Raw genomic sequence first — 23,725 nt, forward strand, 5'->3', positions numbered from 1 at the left:
ACAGCATGACTGCCTGCCAAACCTTCTGATAAGAAGCAAAGAAGCAATCACCACTGCACACACAACACACCAGGATGGGAGATTACTGAAAGGAGCAGAGGAATGGCAGCACAAAGGCAGCAAGAAGAGGGAGAAACATGTTTCCCAAAACCTTTGTCCTAAGCCACCCAGCCATTTCACTCACAGCCAGTCCTTCTCACCCTGGGGAGCCCAGTCCCTGCTCCCAAGAAGCTGCAGCTTCAAGGGGACCCAACAGAGGTTTTGGGGAGCAAAGCAGGGCAGGGGTGGACTTGCCTTGACACTCATGGAGGGGGGAGGGCGCAGTGCCTGCCTGCCTCTCACACCTGAGCCTCAACACTACAGCCTTTGAGCAGGCAAAGACTTTTTCACATCTTGCAAACAACAGTGGGTATCTTATAACCTACAGTGATGAGTGGAATGAGGAGGAAAAGGCAGACTTCTGTCTGCATAACAGGCTCCTCACCAGCTTGCATCAAGGACATAGGTGAGATGGGGAAAGGGGAGACATCTCACAGGGTTACAGTTCTTTAGCCTAAACCTGCTCATTCATGTGGTTCAAGATGGGAACTGTGGCCCTGCATAGGCACCAGGTCATTGCTAGTGGTCATTGACAGGCATCCCCTTCTCCCAGATTCCCACTACCCCTGCATCCATCTTCCCCTGCATCCATCTTCTCCACGGCTTTTCACCTCCACCCTGCCCAGAAAGTGACTTTTCCTACAGGCTTGCTGTCTGTATGAAACTAGACAGGTTCAAGAGAATCCTATTGCCATTTTGCTCAAAATCATACGATGTGAATTAAGGCACACAAATGTAAAATTAGTGTCTCAAATTTAAGACTCAGGAATACCAACTGGCCCATCTAATGACCTCTGTTTCTATGTGGATGATAAAATATGAACACATGTTAATAGGGTCAGAGAGTCCCAAAGCCACTTTGAAAACCCTTTGGAGGAACTGTTATGTGTTCTTCCAGAGACAGTTTCAATACAAAACTGTTTCAAACACCTCTGTAGGTTCTGAAGACCTTTTTATTTTTCCTACACACAAGTTGTTTCAGTAAACATAAATTACATTTTACTGTCTAGATAATCCCAAGCTGAGGCAGTATGCACTGCTTTACACTGAGTGAGACAAAGAGAGAAACTGCCCCCCTCTGCTGTTCTCCATCTTGGGAAGGGGAGAAGCAAGGATTTTAATGAACATGTTCAGAAAGAAAAAATGAAAACCAAGCAGAAAAACTCTGCTGATGGCTGTTTAGCCCACACCAATGTACACCTGACTCTGCAGCACACAAGGCTGAGCAGAATCTCTTCTTTGCCCACTTATCACAAAACAGTGCCATCATCTAGAACAAAAAGTCCTGCAGGATCCCTGCAATGTAATTTTTGGGTTTTATGTACACAGACATTTTAACACAGCTGCAGGATAACTGAACACAATCTACATGCGTTCCAGCATTTTTCCAGGGTGGCTGAATGGTACTGTCTATCCAAGCAGCATGCTTTTTAAGTGTCAGCTTCATGGACTGTGATAATAAACAAGGTATCCGGAGCATGCTGCATTTGAATTTCAAAAGAGGGCAGCTTATTCTTTGCTGTACCTTCCTGATGGCTAGACCTAGGATGGGTGTTTTGCAAATGCTAAATATCACACATAATTAAGAGTAAGAGAAAAAATTACCAGCCGTTCCATCTCCTGCTCCCGAAGTCGCTCTTCCCTCTGCCTCCGGTGATAGTCCATCAGGTCGTCCCTTCCTGAAATCGAGCTAATGCTGTTCTTCCGCTCTCGCATGGATGTTTGCAGAGAATTTGGTGTCTGTCTGTAACTTTCCAGATCTGGGTCATCAAGTTCCATGGAACTGGTGGAAAGGTTTCTTCGGACAGAGAACAACCTGTCAAAATCCACTGGGGAGAAAGAACTACTGGGACTTGTTCCTGAGAGTCTAAGTCTGTCAAAATCATCAGGGAGATATGGGGAAGAAGGTGCTAAAAGCATTTTTTTAGCAATACGAGGGCTTGCAGGAACACTGAGAGTTGAACTGACATAAGGATTACTCCTGGAGACAGAGTTTACATGTGGTGAAACCCCTGAGCTGCAAGAAGAAAAATTCAGGTAATTATCAGCATCGAAAGCATTCTGAGGTAGATCTTTTTCTCCAAGTTTTTTCCTTTTACTATTACCCAGAGAGCTTCTGGGGGGCAAACTTAATGGCACCAGCTGGTTTTCTGTTGATTTATAAAGTCTGGGTAGGGAACGACTGTACATTCCCATATGACTTAGAGATCCACCAGAGTATTTCCTTGGCCGTGAACCCAGAGTTTCCATCATCTCATCCTTGTATTTCACTGGTTTTATGTGAAGGGCTAGACTGTTTTCAGCATTCATCCTCCTGCCTTGCTTTGGGCTGGAAGGCATGCTGGCTGCCCCAGAATTGCTACCAGGTGAAAGCATCAGTTCGTTCCCCGAGCTTCCATTCCACATAGTCAGAAGAGAGCTTGAGATCTTCTTGGATTCCAGCATTCCTGGGAAGTAGATGTTGTCATAAGATTTATTTCTCTGACTGTACTTTGAGTACTGAAACTTTTCCATGTGTCCAAGGGATTTTTCATTTTCTCTGCTGGCATAAATGTCAAAATCTGTCCTTCCAGAACTATACCCGCTGAGGGATGGAGACATGCCTGATATGGAACCCAAATGCTTTACAGAGATGCTTTTATCTGGAAGATATGGGCTTTCACAGGGGAACTGCTTGCCTCCTTGAATTTTGTTAATAGAGTGCGTATTTTTAACACTGGTGGAAGGATTAGGCTTAATTGGCATAGGTTGTGAAAGGGTTAAATAAGAGCCAGCATAGTCCCCATTTGTTTTAAATTTAAGAGTTGATGAATATTTCTTTGTGTTGAGGTTTTCCATAATATCTTGGAGACTATTTTCAAGGGAATTCGCCACAGAACCCTTTCCCAAACTAGCATTTTGTAATTCCATCTGGTTCTGTGAGTGGCTATAGTCTGCCATAATCTTGCTGGAATCTGTAAAGAAGACCAAATGAGAAAAAAAAATTAGCAAGTAAATAGCCTCTTGCATGTGCATGCCTGCAAAATAATATGAACACTTTTTGCAATAATTACTGTGCTTGCGGTAAATGTGTCTCAGATCACTAAGCAAAGGAGGAGATGCACAATTTTCTCATCTGTTTCTGCAAAAGATGGGAGACTGAAAAAGAAGGGGTAGAGGCACAAAACCATACCAAAATCAGCAACACAACTGGAGAGAGGCTAGACTCTTTCTTTCCTGTCCAATCCCTTGCAGGAGCCTGTGGCTCAGCCTTTATATTCCTGAGCCTCTTGAGATATCCATGAAGTAAGGAAGAATTATTGCCCTAATGTTTTACAGCTGAGGAATGGAGGCACAGGGAGAATATACAACGCAGACAGCAGAGTAAAGAACCTAACTCAGGTCTCCCAGGGCCAAAGACATAAGACACTGCTGTGGATCAGCTCTCCCTTTAATCTGGGCAGCTAGAGCATCTGAGCCCCAACAAACTAGCGAGCTCAATTTAAAGCTCAGTAGGAGTTTGTTACCTTTTTGCTTAGTGGATGGTCCTGCAAAGCTTAATGGGAAAGTACAAAACCAAGTCACATTTTTCAAGGTGTTTCAGCTTATTGCTCTAAAAATACAAGGCTGCAACTACCTCTGCAAAGAACACTTTGGTTAAAAGATAACCTTAAGGAAGCAGAATGCTAGGTTGCATGACTTCATTCAAAACAACAAAACCACATGACTATTAAAAATACTGCTGAGGGAAAGGTTCCAGATTCTAATTATTTTGCAAAAATCTAATTTATACTCAGGAAGAGAGCACAGACCAAAAAAGCCTTTGCTCTGCTGGATGTTATTGTTCAACAATGTATCAAGCTCTAGCATACAGTTCTGAGCTCCACTTTGCCAAAAGCAAAGAATTCAGCTCCTGACAGTGCCAGTTACTGCAGGAGATAAACTGGACCCCCAGCAGATTTGCACTTAGACCACAGCTGATGTAGAAATGACATCATTAATATTTACAGCAGCTCCTGGTTTGCGCTAGTCTACACCTAAAACTCATAAAGCGCTCCTGAGTCAGTTACTGAAGTGCCAGCAAGAGTTTTTGAAAATAAAAGCCAAATCTGGGATTTACTCTTGGCTCGGTCACATTTCAGCTATGACTTCAGCTTCCTCATGAGAAACTGAATTTCAGCTTGTCACTCAGAGGGAAAATCTAATGTGTAAAGTGCCCTTAACGTCCTCAGAGGCAGTACTTTAGTCCAAGTACTGCTTCAGGCAATTACATGAACTAAGAGACGGAATTTGGGACTCCTGTCCGCCACCAGAGCTCATATGACCTGGTTTCATTGAGAATCACTAGGTTCAGATCTTGTGCAAGGTGGCAATGCATTCTTCACAGGGGTTTCTGGGACCTTCCTTGCTGATAAGGCACAACGCTTTGGAATTCACCACTGTCCAGAGCATCAGCAGTGCTCTGCCGCCCAGGCTTCCCCTGCACCAGCAGGCATGCAACAACAACTTCTCCTTGGTTATTAAGGAAAAAAACCATAAGTTTGAGAAAAAAGGTAACCATCACTACTAATGGAATAGAATAGGCAGAAGATAAAAGGAGCCAGCATTAGGGAACACAAACACAAAACTCAAAGTAAAATACAATACCTTCTTGACCACAGTGGACCTGGTTAAGCTGTTGTTAATTACAAGTTCTGGTAGCGGCCAAAAGCATTAACTTGCACCTTCAAAACTAAACCTCAAGCCTACCACTGCACAGAATTTAATATTTTTATGCTGGCTGTAATTATGGGATTTATATTATATTTATAATTTTAACACACTCATTATGATACAACTATCTAAGCTGCCTTTGAACCCATGAGCTCACAGAGTTCTCCATCACATCATCACCACCTTGAGCAGTGAAACTGCCTTTTCTTATATTGTGATATTTTACTTGACATTTTTTAGCTATTTTCATAAATTTTGATAACAGCAATGATGAATTTAAAATGAACAAAAGGATAAATGTGACCCAAATTCAAAAGAACTCTTGACAGGACAAGAAAACACCATCTGGATAAATCAAGTATTCATGATATTAGTGGTGTTTTATGGAAAAATATGTAGAATTTATTTAAGAGCCCAGATGTAAAACACAATGCATATGCCTTTTATACTTAACCTTTCATTGTGGAACGGACCCTAATTACCATCTCAGTCTCACTTTCTCCTCACCTCTTCCAAATCTCTCTTAAAACTGAAATCTAATTTCATTTGAAAATTTTACTGTCCAAACCTTAACTAACACAGCTAAGTTCAAATATTTTTGCAGAAATTTCACTGGCTCCTCTATAAATAGCTTGGCAGACATATGAATAGGACATTAATAATTGTTCATTATTCCCTTGCAACAGCAGTAGGACACATTTAATCCTTCAAAGACTGAATGCTTTAGCCAAAAAAGTTAGCTCATGGAAACTTTAATGCCTGTTCACCACAGGGAAGCCGTGAAGGGTTCATTGTACTTGAAATCCAAGCAAGTACAGTAAGAAAAGGTCACAATACCTTCATGTAGCCATTCCAGTTCAGCTTTTCTCTACTATCCCTAATGTCAGTTCTTCTGTGTTTTTGCTTCCAGTGCCAAAGTGTCCACAGTCATACAGTTAAATCCCAACTGGACGACAGCACATGTTTAAGTAAAACATAGCTGCTTCCCACCAACCATATCTTGTTTGTTTTGTTTATTTTTAGGGTAATGTTTGAGTAAAAACTTGATGAATATCCCAGGATGTGTTACACATCCTGGCTGATGCTGTCTTTGCGTGCATCTATAGAGACTGAGGATGGGAGCTTCAGCTTGTGACATGTCCTGAACCCATCCTGCATCCAGGTCAGACCCAGTTTTCATGCTCAGCACAAGGGTCCTCTGTTTAGCAAAGTATTTGCTGCCTGGAGCTACAGAAGGAAATTCTTCCTTTTTTTTTTTTAATTTTCATTTTCCCTCTCTCATTCCTTTTCTTCCTTTCCCAAGTTGTTCAGCTGGGTGTCACTGATATCTATTCCAGACAGGCATTAAAGTGATGAGGGAGAGTTGGCTGTCTGTAGCATATCCAGCTGTGCCTAGTTCTGCCTGGTAAATGGAGTTAGACATGGAATAAGAACAGAGCACTGATCTTATCCATGTGTCAAGAGAATTAAAGGACCAAAGTCAATTAGAAATTCTGAAAGATCTCAGTGCATTACAAATAAACTTCATTTTAATTGATTACCTGATCCAACATTCTGGAAGGAGGAGAGGTTACTTCTGTTTGGCATCATATTTCTCTTCTATTGGATGGTTAAAATGACACTAATTTGAGTGAACCAGATAGATTTTGACCTGCAAATAAAGTAAAAAAAAGGAAAAAATCAGCATTCTGTTAAGAAGTGTATCCTGGGAACATTTTTCAAGTGCATAATATAGAACACAATTAGCTTTTCTTATGGTAAAATTTCCAGAGACAACTCAAAGAGAAATATGTTAAAAGATATTTAGAAAGGACACTCCACATTTAATATGGTGACTGTGAAAAAACAAGTGCCAAAACCTGTCTGCAGCTGGTTCATCCTTTTAAAAGTATATATAATTACTTTTCATAACAAGCCATTATCTATGATCCTGACTCTGTACAGGCAGTTACTAGACACACCTCCTGAGTTTTGTCTGTAATCCTGTGGCTTCCTTAAGAAATCACTAACAAGGTTTCACTTTGCTGCTGAAGACTTTATTTGGAAAGCTCATAGACCAAGTTCAGCCCACGCAACACCAGCATCCTGCAATCATGAATAAACCTATACAAAACCAGGTATGTGATCCAAAACAAAGAAAATGTGTTGGTATGTAGTGATTTTTGAGTTTCCAAAGAAGCCAGACTATGAATGCAAAGGGAAACTTGAAAGTTTATTTAAGATCAAATTTAAAAATTGATATGGCTACAAGAGAGATTTGGTTTAAAGAAATGCCAAAATTGAATCCCAGCCACTAAAAGCTAAAATTAAATCTAAATCCAAATAGAAGACCTCTAGTGAGTTGCTTTATTAACAGATTTATTTATTTTTTATACACATCTGTTTTTAAAAGGCCGAGGAAAAAAAATTTTTAATTGCATCAAGTGACAAAATTAATGATGACCATCTGTAGGTCCTCTGGGCTTAGCTCTGGACAAGCAAATAGAAACATGTCAGAAAAACAAGTAAAGAATGGAGACAGATGTCTGGGCTGTCTAGAGACAAGCCACCTATTTAATTAACTGCAGTCATCACAGCCCCAAGACTTCAGGTCTGTGGTGCACAGACTTTCTGTGCTATGCTTTTTCATGTTATACTCTTGGGAGGACAGGCCTGGGAGAAGGGAGCTGGCTGCTGATCTTTGCGGAGGGAGGCTCCTTCTCTCTGACCTCTGGCTTTTGCCTCTCCTGCTCCCCACAAGCTGCTCCCCCAAGGGAGGCCAGACCTTTCCCTCTGTTCACCCAGGGATCCCCCTGTGCTGGCCTTGCTTTGCAGTGCTTTTTATTTCTCTGTAGAGGTCATTTCTCAGTCCTAAGGAAAGTTTTAACCCCACTGTGCATATTCTGCCCCTCACAGCAAGATGCAGGTTCCTTTAATATCACATAATCCACTGTTCCCTGAAAATGGCACTACTGTCCAAGGAACCAGAGAACAGGAAGGCCCCCCAGAGCACTGCAGCTCCTGAAGGGACTCACCCACATGTCCAGGCTTTCCAGCACAACAGGACTGAAATTCTCCAGAGCAGCTGATGGGGAAGAACCTGGACAGCAGAGAGCTTTTCAACCCAATTTTCATCCTCAGAAGGTTATTTTATTGACATGAGACATTTACCATCATTTTTACCTCATTTGTCTTCCAATCCATTGACAGACCCCTTTGCTAGCTCCTTCCAGCTTGCCACAGATCCTCCCAACTCAAAGCCTGCACAGCATCCCAGGCACCCAGCTTTGCTGGAGCGGGGCTGGGGACTGCCCCTGGACCCCAAGCACAGCTGCAGCCACAGGCAGCTGACCCCAGCAAGAGGTGACAGTGGCTCTCCCACTTGTCTGCAGACCAAACACTGAAGGATCATGACACAAATCCAGTAAATATTGCCACTATGTTGACACCTTGGCATATTGCTTGTGTTATCTCTATTAAAAATACTGCATTTTGTGCCCAGAGGTCCCCAGAAAAGAACCAAAAATTTAATTTTTCAGGCCATGTTCAACTTAACACAGAAAACTAGTGACACTCAACATTTCACAGATGTCTGCAACAAAGATGTCACCGTATCATTGAACAGAAAAACAAAACAGAGAAAACTTGGAATTAGAAGACAGAACAAAGGGTTGGTTAAAAAACAGGAAGATTCATTGCATTTCCCATGTCTCTGGTTTATGTCCCGTGATTTATGGTAAAGACCACCAAAAACCTCATCCTTCCTATCTTGTGAGATGACAGCTACCACTTAATCAATGTGACAAACTCTCCCAGCTTTATATGCTGATTAAGGAGAGCACATCTCAAAGGGAAGGGTTTCTAGGCAATTAAAAGTTAAATCTTTTATTCAGTTTGGTGAATACTTGGATTTTTAATAACCTTTTTTAAGGTTAAATATTTATATGGTTTCATTTCATGTTTGAGAACTCATCACACATTGTAGCATCCCACAAACTCTCCCCTTGGTCAATCCCCAAGCCCTCAGCCCTAGAAACATCAGTAACTACTCACCTTAAGAGTTAGTCCTCCTGCAGGAGAAAAACAGACTCCCAAATGGACCTTTTGTGTTACAACTTTCTCTGGTTTCTCCTTCCCCTGTCCCCTGACTGGCTTGGCATCCCTGGTGGCCATCCTCCTTCCCCTGGAGGCCAGTCAGTCCCCTCTGCCCAGCCCTTAGCTCTGCCCCCCACCCCTTCCTCGTGATAAGCTGCCTACTCCATGTGGTTCGCTCTCTTTCCCGTTGGATTTCCCTTCAGCGACTGTATTACTCTGCTGGAATAAAACCTTGCAAAAGAGCCTTTCTTGCCTCTGTTGCTGAGCCAGTTGCAGTGAGTGTTGAGTGGAGGTTTGACTGCATTGCCTGAATGTTAACTCAGCCTGCTTTTTGACAGGAGAGGTTTGTTGGGAACAAGAGTTAGGCAGCAGCACCTACCATTCTAACACCTGTATTTTTTAACACATCTCCTTTCCTAGACGATGAGAGATCAGAGAAGTCATCACTTAGTAATAATTGGATTTGAAGGGGAAAAGAACTTTTTTAAAAACTTTCCACTGTGAGCAAAACCAAGAAACAATGAGTGAATTAATGAGCTAATGTAACAAACACCTCAAAATCCACAGTATATCTGCTCTCATGAAATCATATTCTTTTCGAGGAGGTTATGCAGGACCTCCAGCAAGGCTGACTCTTGTTACAGAGCACATGCCACACTCTGCCTTGTCTGGGAAGAAGCAAAATTATTTCATCTGGGATTTACAAAGTCATCTGAAGTGAATGTATACAGCATTACCAATCATGTTTCATCTCTACAGTGCCCAGGCCAAATTAAGTTTTGTTTCAATAACAACCAGAAGAAACAGTGATTCACAACTCAAGCAGAGAGTCAAACAGAGGATTCCAATTTTAAGATATTATAACACTGGGTGGCTTTACAGTAAGAACTCCTTTCCCTTGTGCAGTGGTTTAAGCCCAGCTGGCAACTCAGACCCTGCAGCTGCTTGCTAATACCCACCCAGGATGGGGGAGAGAATCATAAAAGAGTGAAAACATGTATTAAAATAATGACAGTTTGATAGATAAAGAAAAAGTCATGTACAAAACAAAGCAAAATAAGGAACTAAACTCCTAGGAAACCCTTCTTGTCCCAGCTTTATATGCTGATTATGATGCCATAGGATGTGGGATGTCCCTTGGGCCAGCTGTCCCAGCTATGTCCCCTTTGAACTTCCCATGCCCCCTCAGCCTCCTCACTGGTGTGGCATAAGAAGGTGAACAGTCGTTGACTCAACAGAAACACTACATAGCAACAACTGAAAACACCGGTGTGCTATCAACATTATTCTCATACTAAATCCAAAACCCAATGCTGTAGCAGCTAGCAGGAAGAAATGAACTGTACCCCAGCAAAAACCAGGACACTTTATTGTAGGAGCCAAAAGCTGCAGTTCAACCAAGCCACAAGTACACTACCTGTGTACACAGCACTTCCCAGCATTTCATCCATAGATTTAGGGAGAAGTTTTCCCAGCACATAAGCTTCTCACCTATTCTTTACTTCTGCCGGGGCTACCTACCTCCCTTTAGCAGAGTCTGCTCTGGCACCCACTTTGCTCTTATGTTACCAATCAAGAGGGTTGCAGTGCCTTAGCCATCATCAAGGCCCTTCTCTGACTGATAATAAACAGTTTTAAACAAAACTCTCAAACTTGGCCATCTATCTTTTAAGGCTTTTTTGCTCTTCATTGTTTTTTCATTTTCAGTTTCTCGCTGAGCATTAAAAGTGTCTCCCTACAGCTCTTGGCACTTCTACTATCTCTGACATTTCTATTCAGAAACTCCTACAGCAGTGTATTGCCACTCTTGGAAAACAGATGAAACCCCAGCTGAAGGAGGGTGAGGACAAAAGCCATCACTGGCACCGCCTGCACATCATTAGAGTTTCATTTGTTCTGCCACAAGATCTTCAAATGATTAGGGTCTGTTTCAACTATTCCAATAAAAGACATATTGTTTTGGAAGCAAGAAAGCCTCTTGAATTTTCACACTCTGAACAAAATTTGGTGAATGAGTGCTGATGGCTTCAGCATCTGGAGATTTCATTTTCCCACAGTATAGCATGCCTACGTGCATAAACAGACTGTTCCATCACCAAGCTCATTTACCTTTTCCCTGTGTAATCTGAGGACAATGTACTTACTCCCGATTAAATCAAACCTGGTTTTATTCCTGATTAAATCAAACCTGGTTTTATTCCTGATTTACTCTGCTTATTTTACAAACAAAAGTCTTGATAGGCTCAATGGCAAAGTAAAACTCACTGGAATCTACTGTTCACCTCTGAAACAGTTATGTGGAAATCCACCTTTCCCCAAGCCCACTGTCATACTAAAACAATATATTCACAGAAGGGCACTTGCATAATTTGGTGGAGATTCTGTACCCATGAATGGACACATCTTTATGAGACAGCAAAGTTATCTCTGCCAAAAACTGGACAACTCAGCCAGGCTGTGATCCAAAGGTTGCCATAAACATCCTTCTTCATTTCCTCCTCCTCCTACCCCACAACATAATACACTAGACCCCAAACTACACCTAATTTCTGACCAGCATAGTCCTGAAATCCGTTCAGTCCCTGTCTTTTCAAGATATAAATCCTGCAACACATAGGTCTTTGCATGCAAGTGAGCATAAGGTCTGCTTACAGGCATTATTTTAGTTTCTAAAACTCACAGCTTGGCACCTTCAGCAACACTCAAAAATTAAAAATCAAATATCTGTGAATCATATTTGACTAAGTCACTCCCTTGCAACCCTGCAGGTTTCCGATGTGGAAAAGGGAGTGGCAGAGGAAGTCGCTCTTATGGCTTACCTCTTTCTCTGAGAAATCATCATGTTGATACTGGAGAAGAAATAAAATAGTGCAACAGAAAACACCCTGAGTAACATTATCACACTCATAAACCACATATATTTTACTGTAACAACCCACATGACTACTCCAAAAATTGCACTTAAATATGACATTTTTAATTACCCTGTCTTACTGTTATAACATGTTTCTCTCCTATTTGATACTGATTGATGCTGCAGGCATTGCCCATCAATTGCTCTTTCCAATAGATGGACATAATCATTTTAATCAGGTCACAACAGCTGACAATTTTAAATGTGCATCAAAAATGAAAACATTCATTACCATGTAAACATTAGGCTGGGTGACTACAAACTGAGGGTAGAGCCATTGACATGAGACACAAATAAAAATGCTGGGGAAAATGCTGAAGCTTTCTAACTTTTGTGCCATAACATAGCTACTCTTACCTGAAAATGAAACTGTCAAAGCACTGATTTCAATGAATCTAAACTAATTCCCATGCATTTGGTAAGACAAGATATTAGACCACCCACTCAAACAGCATTACTTTAGTAGACATCACTGCCCCTCCTTACCTTAAGAGTCACACTAACCACCGTTTCACCTGGAATAGCTCACTGAGATAAGTTAAAGGAAGAAGGAGGGTTAATCCTTTTCTGCTGGAACAAAAGCCCCAGACAGGTAGAAACATACTAAAAGAGATTTCTGTTAAAACTGAACTCCTTTCATCATGCAGAAAGACAGGGTTGACAGAGGACAAGCCAAACTCCAGCCATACTCATCTTTTCTATTTTGGTACTACCTTTCTTGTAGTTAAATTCCGGAGTCAGTTATCTGACCCAATGAGTGTATCATCTCATGACAGTAGTGACAAGCTCCCTGGTATCATTCTGATGCTATTTCATAAACTCCTTTGCTATTGAAAAGTTGAGTATGCTCAAAAGATTTGCAACCTGAAACTTTAAAGTTTCACACAGAGATGGCAAATCAAAAGCTCTGCTGGTGGGCTGTGACTGCTTACTGTGCAGACTAAGAAAACCCAAACCAAACAACATAGCTGGTGTACAAATAAATACATTTAAATACTCTAGACCAATATTTCTCATTCCTGAAGCTCAATAAATACAGACTTTCTTCATCTAAAATTTCAGGAAGGGTATTGAGTGCAAAACAATTATGTATCCAAATTCATATCATGCAGGAGCAGAAATTCTGTCTGTACAAGAGCAGAAAGACCTTAAAGGGAAGTTTCTCTGTTCCCACCCTACTTGACATGACAAACTTGACCCTAGGGCACCCCTGACAAATACAATAAGAACAGGTAGGTAAGGCCCAGAAAATCTAAGCAGATAGAAAAACTAATCAGAACAGCTTCATCCATTCTTACTCTTCTTTCTTCTTCCATGTCCTTACCATTTTTCTCCCATCTATTGCATTTTTCCCCTATCTATTGCATTTTCCCACTCTCAGGCAACCTTTGCCCGTTGCTTTCTCTGTGCTCTCTCTCTGCTTTCCTCTGTGCTGATTTTTTTCACTGCCACTTTGTGCCCGTCACTTCCTTCCGTTAATCAGTTCTCTCCAGTGCCCACTTACTCTGACAGCTTCTGTCTCTCCTGTTTTGCTCATCCTTTTCTCCTCAATTTGTCTCCTTCCCGGGATGTTTGCCCCATATTTTCAAATGTCCCCTCTAGCTCTTTAATCCTTCTTCATTTCCCAGCAGTCTCAGGGCAGCAAGCATGCCCCCTGACTAAATGCTTCTCATCACACATGCTTGGCAAACCCCACCATGGCAGTGACAGCTCGAATGGCACCCGCTGTGGCTGCTGTGCTGCCAAGCCATGAGTCTGCCTGTGCTAACAGGGGGCAGTATTTATCAGCCGGTCCCAGGACTGTGCTCCCTCAGGTGAGGCACAGAGGTGCTACATCTGCAGTTACACTATTTACTATAACAAAGGAAGTTGAAGTGGTTCACTTAAAAACTGACTCCACCTGCACAAGACCCGAGCAAGGAAAAAACCCTCAATCTTGGTCATATTTATGCAGTTCACTCTACACTGTAGACTCTGGAGGACCTTCTTCTACGGGGGAAAAATCCCCTTGGATTTCTGTGGCGTCTTGGATGTGCTCCACCAGTCTAAAACAAATCCTAAATGAACAGCACCTGCTCAAAACACCCAGAACATAATTTTATAGCTGCTTGTTTAATTCAGTGGGAAACACTGTTTGCCTTGCTGGCAGTTATTACATACCAGATTTAACCATTCATTTTAACAAATTAAAATAGAAATAATACACAGTGAATACAGCATTAATCTCTTTATTAACAATCACCAGCACTTGCCCATAACTACTTTGATTAATTCAGCTTTTCTCTGGATCTTCAAGTGGAAAAGACAAAAAAGATCTTCCCATTTAAACATCTTTCGTCCTTCTTATCCAATTCCAGCCTCAAGATGGATCAGCTACCTTTACCTCACCCAATCTCCACTTCCTATCTAAACCCAAAATACTTTAAATTTATTCATTATGGGCTTTGTTGCTTCACAACAATAGTCAAATGATGCCTTTGACTACTTCCAAGGATATGGTTGATAATAGCATCTGATAAGCATAGACAGTAACTGATATGAAAAAAAAAATGGCCACTCTTCCTGCCCTGGCTGAGGGCAAAGATTTCCATTTCCTCAGTAAAAAGAGACACACTAATGAGTTGATTTAGCATTTGTCAAAATGGAAGCAGAATAAATTACTGATGTATTAAAGGAACCGTGTAAAATGAACAATATAGAAAGGGTAGGATGTCACTACTTGACAGCCCTAAAAGTATCTCCTTTTCTGTAACCTGCTTAGTCCAGACTACCCCTCCCCATGACAGCAAAGGCAGCTTCCTGAGATAAGTTAACCCTCCTTCTTCATTTAACTTATCTCAGTGAGCTCTCCCATCTTCTCATCACTTAAACTCCTTTCTTTACTACACTGCTTCCTTCTACTGTGGGAAAGCAAGCCCATCCTCCTCACCCTTTGCATTTCCATTCTATCATGCCTTACTTCCTCCTATCTCTGATCCTTTCCCATGTTAATAACTTATTTTTGAGGACATTATCCACAAGAATATGGAGAATGCAAAAACTAGAAAGTTCACTAAACATGAAAATCTGCAAAAAAGGTTGCTCTTGTGTCCCTCTTCCTCCAAAAGAGAGTGAAGGTGTGGCACAAAAATGAAATATTCTCCATGTTCTGACCGGCAACATGTTCACTCAGATGCCCTGAAGATGCAGACACAGAGGATTCGGGCACGTGCAGAGTCAAGGCACAGAGACAAGATGACAGGTTGACAAGATAAGCACTTGGGGGAAAAAGGAACTGGTGACAAAAGCCATGTGTGTGAGATCAAGAAAGCACTCAGTGGCAGGAGCAGAAAGCCATCTCTTGAGTCTTTATGTAAGCGCAGATAGTCTATTTACACTTCTGGACATGGGTAAATTCCTCCGGCAGCTTTGGGGCAGGAGAAGGAGCGGGGACCGTAGTTTTCAGCCCGCTGCTCCGTCTGATCGTGGGCAGACATCTTCCCAAGAAAAGCTCTGATCTCCAAGCTGAACTCACCACCGAGCGCGGGGCTCCGGGCGCCGCCGAATCCCACCCGGCTGCTGACAGGGCTACACGAGGGGGAACTTGGGAGCTCTGAATCTGTCAGGGGAGATGGAGCCCAAACCCCCGATTTCCGTCCGCAAGCCGATCCGCCGTAACGCCGGGTTCCTATCGCTAAACTCCAGCGATGCCGAGACGGCGTCCATCGCCGGCTCAGCGCCGGGAACCCATCCCCGCCGGCACGGCAGCCCTCGCACAGCCGCAGGAGCCTTTATAAGGCACCAGCCGAACAAAGGATCGCGGACAAAGAGCCTTGTCCCACGTCTTCCCCTCCACCAGGTAGATTATTTACGATGGAAAACCAAACCAAGCAAAGCCAAGCCCCGCCGTTCCTCCCTTGCTTCCTCGGACCTCGGACGGATGTCCCCAGCGCCCCCGGAGCAGAGGCTTTGTTCGCCAGCGGGGACGCGGCAGAACCGGGGGAAACACCCGGACAAAGAGGGAGAAGCGTCTGACAACGAAAGGGATAGGGAGGAAGGGAGCCCTATCAGCTGCGGGGTCCCTGCAGAGCCGGGCGGCAAGGGGGGACTCCACCGCCCTCACCCGTCAGACGTGCGAAGGAACGGGAGGCGGGGGAGTGGATGGGGGTGATGGTGGCACAAACTCCCTTAAAAGTAGCCCAAAAAACGGAGACGGCTGCAAGCAGCTGAGCCGGCGTCAGCCCAGGCTCTGCGTACCCGAGAGGGACCCTCTACCCATCTCCGCGGGGCCCCGCCGCCTCTTTCCATCCTGGCGGCCCGAGAGGGCGTCACCCACCCCGCGGGACAGCGCTTCCCCAGCACTCACCGCCGCCTCCCGACGCGGCTCCCCACGCATCCCGATCTCCGCCGCCCGCCCGGCTGCAGGAGCGCCGCCGCCCCCGGGAGCCGCCCCCTGCCGCAGCGCCCGCCCCCGGCGGGGCCGGGGCACCCCCGCGGGCTGAATGGTTCGCTCCCCTCAGGCCAGGGTCGCGGGAGCGGGGCGGGCAAAGGGCAGCCGCGATGGGGGGGAAGGGACGGAGTAGGGGGTGGACGGACGAGAACGGGAAACGGGCGCAGGGATGTCCCCGGAGGGAACGCCGTGGAGCTCTTCACGATCCATAAATATGAGTCGCCAGGCAATTTCCTGCCCGCGAGATTAGCTGAGCAAACAGGGCGGCGCTGGCAGGGCGCGGGCCACGTTTTCCGTGCCTGGGGCGCGCTTTACCTGCGCCTGCCCTCCACCTCATCTTCCTCCTCCTCCTCATCCCCGGGAAAGCCGTGTTTCAGAGGGGGCTGCCCTCCGCTCTCCCGATCCCGGAGCGGAGCCAGGTTGCCTCCGTTCCCTGACTGGGGCGACCCTGCCACTCACCCAGCCCGGGGTCACACCCTGCTGTTGCCTCTGCCTGAGGGGTCCTGAAATTGAAGATTTTCTCTTACCTGAGAAAAACACACCCATGAAAGCATATGTGTAATACACAGACAGCCTCGTGTGTATACACACACACAGGGCTCCCAAAAGACCCCCGTCCAGTCCCCATGCATCACTGAAGGATGCAGCTGCCACCATCGGCTCTTTGCTGTTTCCAAAGCAGGGAAAGGGCTGGTGAGACCGGCCGGTCCTTGCTGGAGGGATTTTCACACCAGAGCAATCCTACAAACCAGCACCAGCTCTGCAAAAAGTGTTTGCAAGAGCAGCGCGTCTGGCCCGTCGCGTGTTCGGCAAGCGGCTGGAGGTGCCAGGACCCTTCAGGGCTGCTCAGTGACAGAGGCAGCATCCTGCGGGCTTGGACCTGTTACAAAGGGGAAAGAAAAGGGGATAAAGCCTCCGGGGAAGGGTCGTCCCTCGCCCCGGATCGCTGGGTGCTGGCAGCCCAGGGCGTATAACCAAGCTTTGCTTTCCGAGCGCCTATGCAGTGTCAGGCTTGGTAAGGAAACCCCGGCGGTGAGAGATGCGAGGCAGCCTGGAGGACTCAGGGCAGTGAGCCAGAATATCCTGCATAGAGATCTTGTTTCGTGCTGTGTGGCCTCGTCACTTTACTTTTCCCCATTTGTTTCCCAAAGAGGGAATTCGGGAATAGCAGCACTTACCTGCTGTGCAGGGGCCCTGCGGGATGGGTCAAAGCTCACCCAGCACTCAGCCAGGTAAGCCACTGCTGCGGCTGCTGCCTGTTCCCGTGTACCACGAGCAAACGGAGTTTGCTGCGATACACTTCCTGCCTTATGTATTCCAGGGGATTTTTTACTTGGCTAGAACCACAACTTTACTACAATATAAACTTGGTAATAACTCATTAGTACCTGAAATCTATATAGTGATACCCACAATACTAAAGAATATTTAAAAAAAGATGCCCTTGACTGTCCTAGTGTCTACTCTGGTTTACTATAAAAAGACAAGCATTGAGACTAATTACTCTAAAAGGCCAGAACCTAGGTGGTCTCTTCTGTGATGACTCTACAAACATCCCAGTGTTTCATTTTCCACTAGCATTGATCCTGGCTCTTCTGTTTTGTTCACTGAGCAAGCAAGGCACTGAAAAAACAGAGGCAAATGTGTGTAATAAATGCAGAGTTACAGGCATGCTCGCAGTTGGTAGAACTGAAAATTGTTTTTAATCCTGCCACAGCCAGAACCAAAAGCAGCCAGCCTTCCCATCATCTCACGTGATCTTCCTTTTCCTTTTAAGTGGGAAAAACTGTAAGTAATAGTTGGCAAAAATCTCCCTAGGGAACGTGAAGCCTAGAAGTGTGGAACAACTTTGCTCTTGTGGTCAAACTGTTGCTCTGAAGGACTTGTGATATGTCAGCTGAAATATTCCTTCCCTTAGTTCCTACCCAGTAGGTGTAGAGGCAGCAAAGCTGGGTAAGGCAGACCATATGTTTCCCCTGCTACCTGTATGCTGTGAAAACTTTGTCTAAATCAGTGTAATCTGTTTCTTTTCAGCAAAAGAAATACAAATACAGAATAGGACTTATTTCTAAAATAATAATAAGTACTCAAAATAATAAGTACTCAGCCATAGCTAAGGTTCTGAAATAACTTGGTAAGTTGTAATGTTTAACAGGCAAGAGTCTGGCAATATAAAACAACAACAAAAACTCCATCTTACATTTTATTAGTAGAAAATACTTAAAAATTAGGAAACAAGAGAACCTCCATAAACTAAAGAGCTGAAAACTCTTGTTGGAGCAAAAGAAGCAATGCTACTATTTAAAAAAAAATGTCAGGAAAAAGTATATGAAAACTTGCATGAGAGCTACGAGTCATAGATGGGTTCAACAGTCCACCTAGCTAGCATTAACAGTTTTCATGGCAATTGTACTCCAACATCAATAGTACTGCATATCACAGAGGCTTTTAAAATTCTCCACCCTTCAGTATGCAAGCGTGCCTGATAAAAGTTTGGTTTCCATGGTGATCCATAAGTAGAAATCTAATATGGAAATGTTTACAAAAAGCATGTTTTAATCAGGATCACTGGAAATGGTAACAAAATGCCATTTTGTTACCATCCTTCAATGCCATGCTTTTGTAAGACAGGTGAAATCACTTCAGCTGCTTCAGAACTGAAGTAATCTCTGAGCAGGCACCCACAGTCACAACCTCTGCATTACCTGGTCCCTTACCTTCACAGATTTTATCCACATCTGGTGTGGACAAGATTGCATTTCTGTCAAATGAGCCAGAGCCCACAGCTGGGAGTTGGTTCAGCCTTTTGTTACCTTCAGGAGGAGAGGCCATTCCCAGTCAGACAAAGCTGGTTGAGATAAAGCTTCCCATTGATGACTGGGTGCTGTTACACCCAGCCTTTTCTTTGGTGGCAAAACTGGTCTGGTGTCTTCCGTTTTGTGCCTTAACTACTCATTTGGATTCATAGTCTATGCTTTGTTACATTCTTTGGTGGGGTGATGCAATTAATTATTAAAACCGGATCAAGAAAATGATCCAGGTGAAAGCTATTCCTTCCCAACGCCTCTATGTCTTCTGAAAAAGGTCCAAAAATTACTTGTATTAGAGTGATTGATGAGAAGAGAAACAGCTAGATCTGAGCAGTTGTGCTTCAGACTGAACCTTTGTTTCTTAAACCAGCATCACCAACACACCAATGGATTATTAAGTTGCACACTTTTTGAACAAACCTGTTACAACAATTGAAGTCATAAGGATTCAGTTTTCCAGGATATAACCAGAGCATTTTAAACCACCTGTCTATAGCTTGAAAAGCAGAACTTTGGGAGAAACTTCAAAGTAAGCAGTCATTTCTCTGCTGTAACTTCCTCAAAGACATTTTGAGGCAGTGTAGCAGGCTGGATTCTATGTTATGAAAGAATTTTGATTTTTAAGGCTCATTGGGAATCTGCGAAATCAAAAAGCAACGTGGAGGATGACTGCATTCATCAGTACCATTCTGGTGAAAAAAAAAATCACACCCTGTACTTACACCACTCATCCTAGTTAAAAATCTAAAAAGCTCTTAATTTAGCACTCAATAGAAATCTATATCAGTAATAAAAGAAGTTGGGGTTCAACCACTGGAGTGTTCTTGTGATTTGTCCTGGAACTTTCTTGAACTATCACACAAGAGCTATCAAGGAGAAGCTGCCTGGGGAAAATAAGTTACATGAGTAATCAAATCTCATGCTTCAGGGCACAAGTCAATTGCTGGAAGTCTCAAGAAAGGAATTTCCTTACACTCTTCCTTTGCACAGTTGTACATAATTAACTTGGTTGTAATTGCAAGGCAAAAAAAGCAATTATATTTTTTTACGTTTTCTGAATCATCAGGCACAGACTGCTTTCGCAGTTGAATTCAGAGCTTAAGGCACAGGTCTGGTACATGGATTTTGTTGCACTTCTGTGAGTTTTTGTCTAGATTTACAGTACATTTGGGAGGTTTGCTCTTCCTTTATGCTGACTGCCCAGCCCACAGTATAACTCTGTTGCAGAACTACCATTAAAGGAAGACTAATTGAGGCAGTTAATTTTCTGTTAATAATCAGTAGTTACCTTAAAAAAATCTCTCTATAATTGTACAACTCATAATGACTCATTTAAGTAGCAGCAGTGTTGCATCCATAATAGCCTAAAGATATAAACAAGACAAGATTTGTCTGAGAGGTCACTATTTTTATTAAGCAACTTGACCATTTAATGCAATAGAAAAGCATGCTATTTCTTCATTAAATAGGGTATTTTAGTAATCAAAAGAATTTTTGCTACCACAGTATGGACATTGCTTCAAATCCCAAGAGCACTGCCCTATTAGCTTGTGTATGGTTCTCTGTCTTCACAGCTGATTAATTGCTTCCCTTTCCTAGAATCAGTGTGTGCACTGATCAGTGAGGGTGGCTTAGGGCTTCATCAGCCAGCTCTGCTAAGCTCTCTGCAGTGATAGTGAAGTGTTTTTTCCTGTACACAAGTACATTTTGAATATACGATCTGTGAGAAAACACGCTGAAAACTACAAGCACTAGCAAAACCTTGGTTAGTGCTCCTCATAGATGCCAAAACAGTAGCAAAGCAGTTGGCACAAGACATGGTGCAAATTCTGTAGCTACACTGGTTTACAATTATAGTCACAGATTAGGACAGCTAATAGTTTTGAACTCAGTGGTTGAATACATTGGTACCTTCATTCCATAGTTGCCTTCATTCCCCTTTTAGTCTTATCTTTTACCCAGCAAGCAATAAGCTGATTCATAAGTCCTTACATGCACCAAAGTTTGGTACCTTATTATTTCCTTCTGATTCCAAGCCAGGGAAGTTTTCTATTCTCCTTTGGTCTCTGTTTATCAAATCTGGATGCATATATGACAGTACTGTGGGTTGTGTCAGTAAGACAGTACTTCCTTTAGTAGGAAGTGATATTCTTTCCCTTCAAGTGAAATTAAATTAATTAATATGGAGTCAAAAGAGGTGAAACAATGTGTTTGTACCAAAAAGAAAGATGGTTGCCAAAGCTTCTTTCATTCTGTTTGGAGACATTTGGGCTTTTGTAAAGGAAAAAGCTTTGTCTAATGAAGTTTAGATAAAATATATTCTCACAACTTATTCATGAAGCTGTTTTTGCTGACAAGTTTTTATATGTGCATTCAGAAGGGTTGTAGAGGTTTTCTTTTCAGCAGATGGCCCCCAAATGTGGAATTATGTCACATTAGCAGCACAAAGGATGACACAATATTGCTACTACTTTCTCACAGTGGTAGAGGCAGAATAAGATGCAGAGATAGATTTTAGTCTCAGATTTCTGGATTTTTTTCTCCTAGCAGAGGCAGGATTAAAAGCATCTGAAAAATATAAATTATAACAATTCTCTCCCTGCACAGCCCTTACTTAAGATTGCCTTAAATGCTTAGACAAAATATGCTAAACCCAAAGACAAACATCCTGAAGATGCACTAATACCCAAGGTAAAATCAACCTAAACCGAAATAGAAGTCAAATGACAACCCACCACCACATGGCTTTCCCACTGCACTTGCACCCCCTTCAACCCTAAAAGTATATCGGGATAGTGGAGAATGTCACAGAATGCAATTCGTTCATCTCCAAACAGAATATGCAAGGGAAAGGGGAAGATGGTCCAGTACTTCCCCACAGGTTTTTAACAGATGGGTGCTGTACAAGCCTGGCTCCTGAGGCCAGGATATATATGCCCTGTGCCAGTTTATTCTGTATTCTGTTCTTCCCTTTCCTCCTTATGTCAGCCCAAGTTTGGGTTAACCTGGGGAATAGTGGGGGACCATGCCCAGCCATCCTACAGGTAACACTGTTCCCTGTGCCTGCTGTTGGATGTGCCACCTGCCTCACAGGGTCTGTCACAGGCCAATAACAGGACTGGGTTCTAGCAGGCTGGGCCGGGGATGAAACTGTGGGAGGGCTCTGGATCACCTTGCTCTTTGTGCAGGCTGCACTGCTGGAAGAGCTTTTGGTACCTGAGCTTAGTGTAAAGAAAGTAAAGCACTTGGGTACTTCAGATTCAGAACTCTGCATGTCTCCATCTGCCCAGCTGGTGGTCAGTGGGAACTCTACTCAACCAGAAGCCAAAGCTTTACAGGGCAGCACACCAGCTAATGGTACAAGGTAAACTGAAAAGCAAATAAACACAGATATTTTGGGAATACGAGTAGTCTGAAAATGCTGTTTTACAGGAGCCGAGCCATGAAAAGTCTACTGTCTTATGCACATGTCCTTGTCTATGCTGGTCCCCACAGAATGCCTGTCCCTGTCCTGCCATGCTGCTCCTGGAGCTTGGGCACCCCTTTTCCACAGACCCCATATATGCTCTTTGCTCTGGGTTGCACTGCTGTGGCCATGACACCACACGTTTCCCATGAAATTCCCACTGACTGATGTAGGATTAGGCCCGCAGGAAGCAATAAAATGTGCTTGCTGATCCCACAGTATCATAGGAAATTAACATATGACAATATTTAGCACATTGTTTAAATAAATTCTAATTTTGTACTGTAGTTTAAAGACCACTGTAAAATCTGAGATAGGAAGCTGGGGGTAGTCTGGCTTCTTTGTCATAATGCCTTATTTACGTGTTCCATTTTTTTTTCTTTTCTTCTTTGTACTACTGAAACCTTAAAGCACTCAAGGGGAGGCATCTCAGTGTTGGTGAGCAACAACCTTCTTTTTGGTTGCAAACTCCTCAGACCATTCTGTAAACTAGAAACCCATCCTAAACAAAAAGAGAAATGCACTATTTCAGTGATACACTTTGCCAACAGGACATAAATTACTAAGCAATATAAAATGGTGACCCAAAAGTAGCCCATAGGAGCTGGGCGATTAATACATAAAGAGAGAGGAGGAATGACAGCAAATCCTCATTAGACTTAGAAACAGTTTGCCATTAGTGCATTTTTTTAAACTTCAGAATTTTAATGGGAGAAAAATGTTTACTTATGCCTCCAATCTCCTCTTTAGTTAATGGAGGCTTCAGGTTCCCCCTCCCCCTTCATTTCTGGAGAGGCTGCCAAGTTTTCCCAGAGCTAAAAGCAACAACTTTCTGTTAAACGTTACTTCATGCTTCTGGTATTAATCTAATAGGAGGCTGGATGAGGAGGAGGGGGAAGCTGCAATGAAAGCTGATTTCCTGCCATGCAGTGGGAAATCCATAGAAAAAACAGATCTAACACTAATTTTAACAGCTGGATGACTGCTTTGGCTTTTACTTGCCATAGGAACATACAACTGCATAGGGATTTTGGTTATAAAAACAAACCAGATGTCAAGCAAAAGGCAAAATGAAAGGGAAGCTTGCATTTGTAAATGCCCCAATTAAAGCATTCTTTTCCACTACTCTAGAAATATCAACAAATTTTTCAAATTGTCTCTTATTTCTATTAACATTTCTAATACGAATATTCATGGAAAGAGAAAATATCCAAGAAAATTGTCTTGCTAATAAGCATTTC

At 43.2% G+C, this 23,725-nt stretch overlaps 1 protein-coding gene across 7 annotated transcripts in view; it reads right to left on the reverse strand.

The window, feature by feature from the left end:
* PHLDB2 (pleckstrin homology like domain family B member 2) overlaps window positions 1–16,544 on the reverse strand; it is a 66,546-nt gene extending 50,002 nt beyond the window's left edge. For 5 of the 7 annotated variants that reach the window (XM_030959768.1, XM_030959607.1, XM_030959846.1 and 2 more), the window contains exons 1-3: window positions 16,125–16,178; window positions 6,333–6,442; window positions 1,705–3,053 (exon numbers count right to left, since the gene is read on the reverse strand). In XM_030959768.1, coding sequence (XP_030815628.1) covers window positions 1,705–3,053; window positions 6,333–6,381 — 1,398 coding nt within the window. In that variant the 5' untranslated portion in view covers window positions 6,382–6,442; window positions 16,125–16,178. The other 2 variants (XM_030959514.1, XM_030959425.1) reach the window with 2 other exon arrangements.
* Window positions 16,545–23,725: the final 7,181 nt, after the last annotated feature.

Source organism: Camarhynchus parvulus, chromosome 1, assembly GCF_901933205.1.
Source record: "Camarhynchus parvulus chromosome 1, STF_HiC, whole genome shotgun sequence".
NCBI classification, from domain to species: Eukaryota; Metazoa; Chordata; class Aves; order Passeriformes; family Thraupidae; genus Camarhynchus; species Camarhynchus parvulus.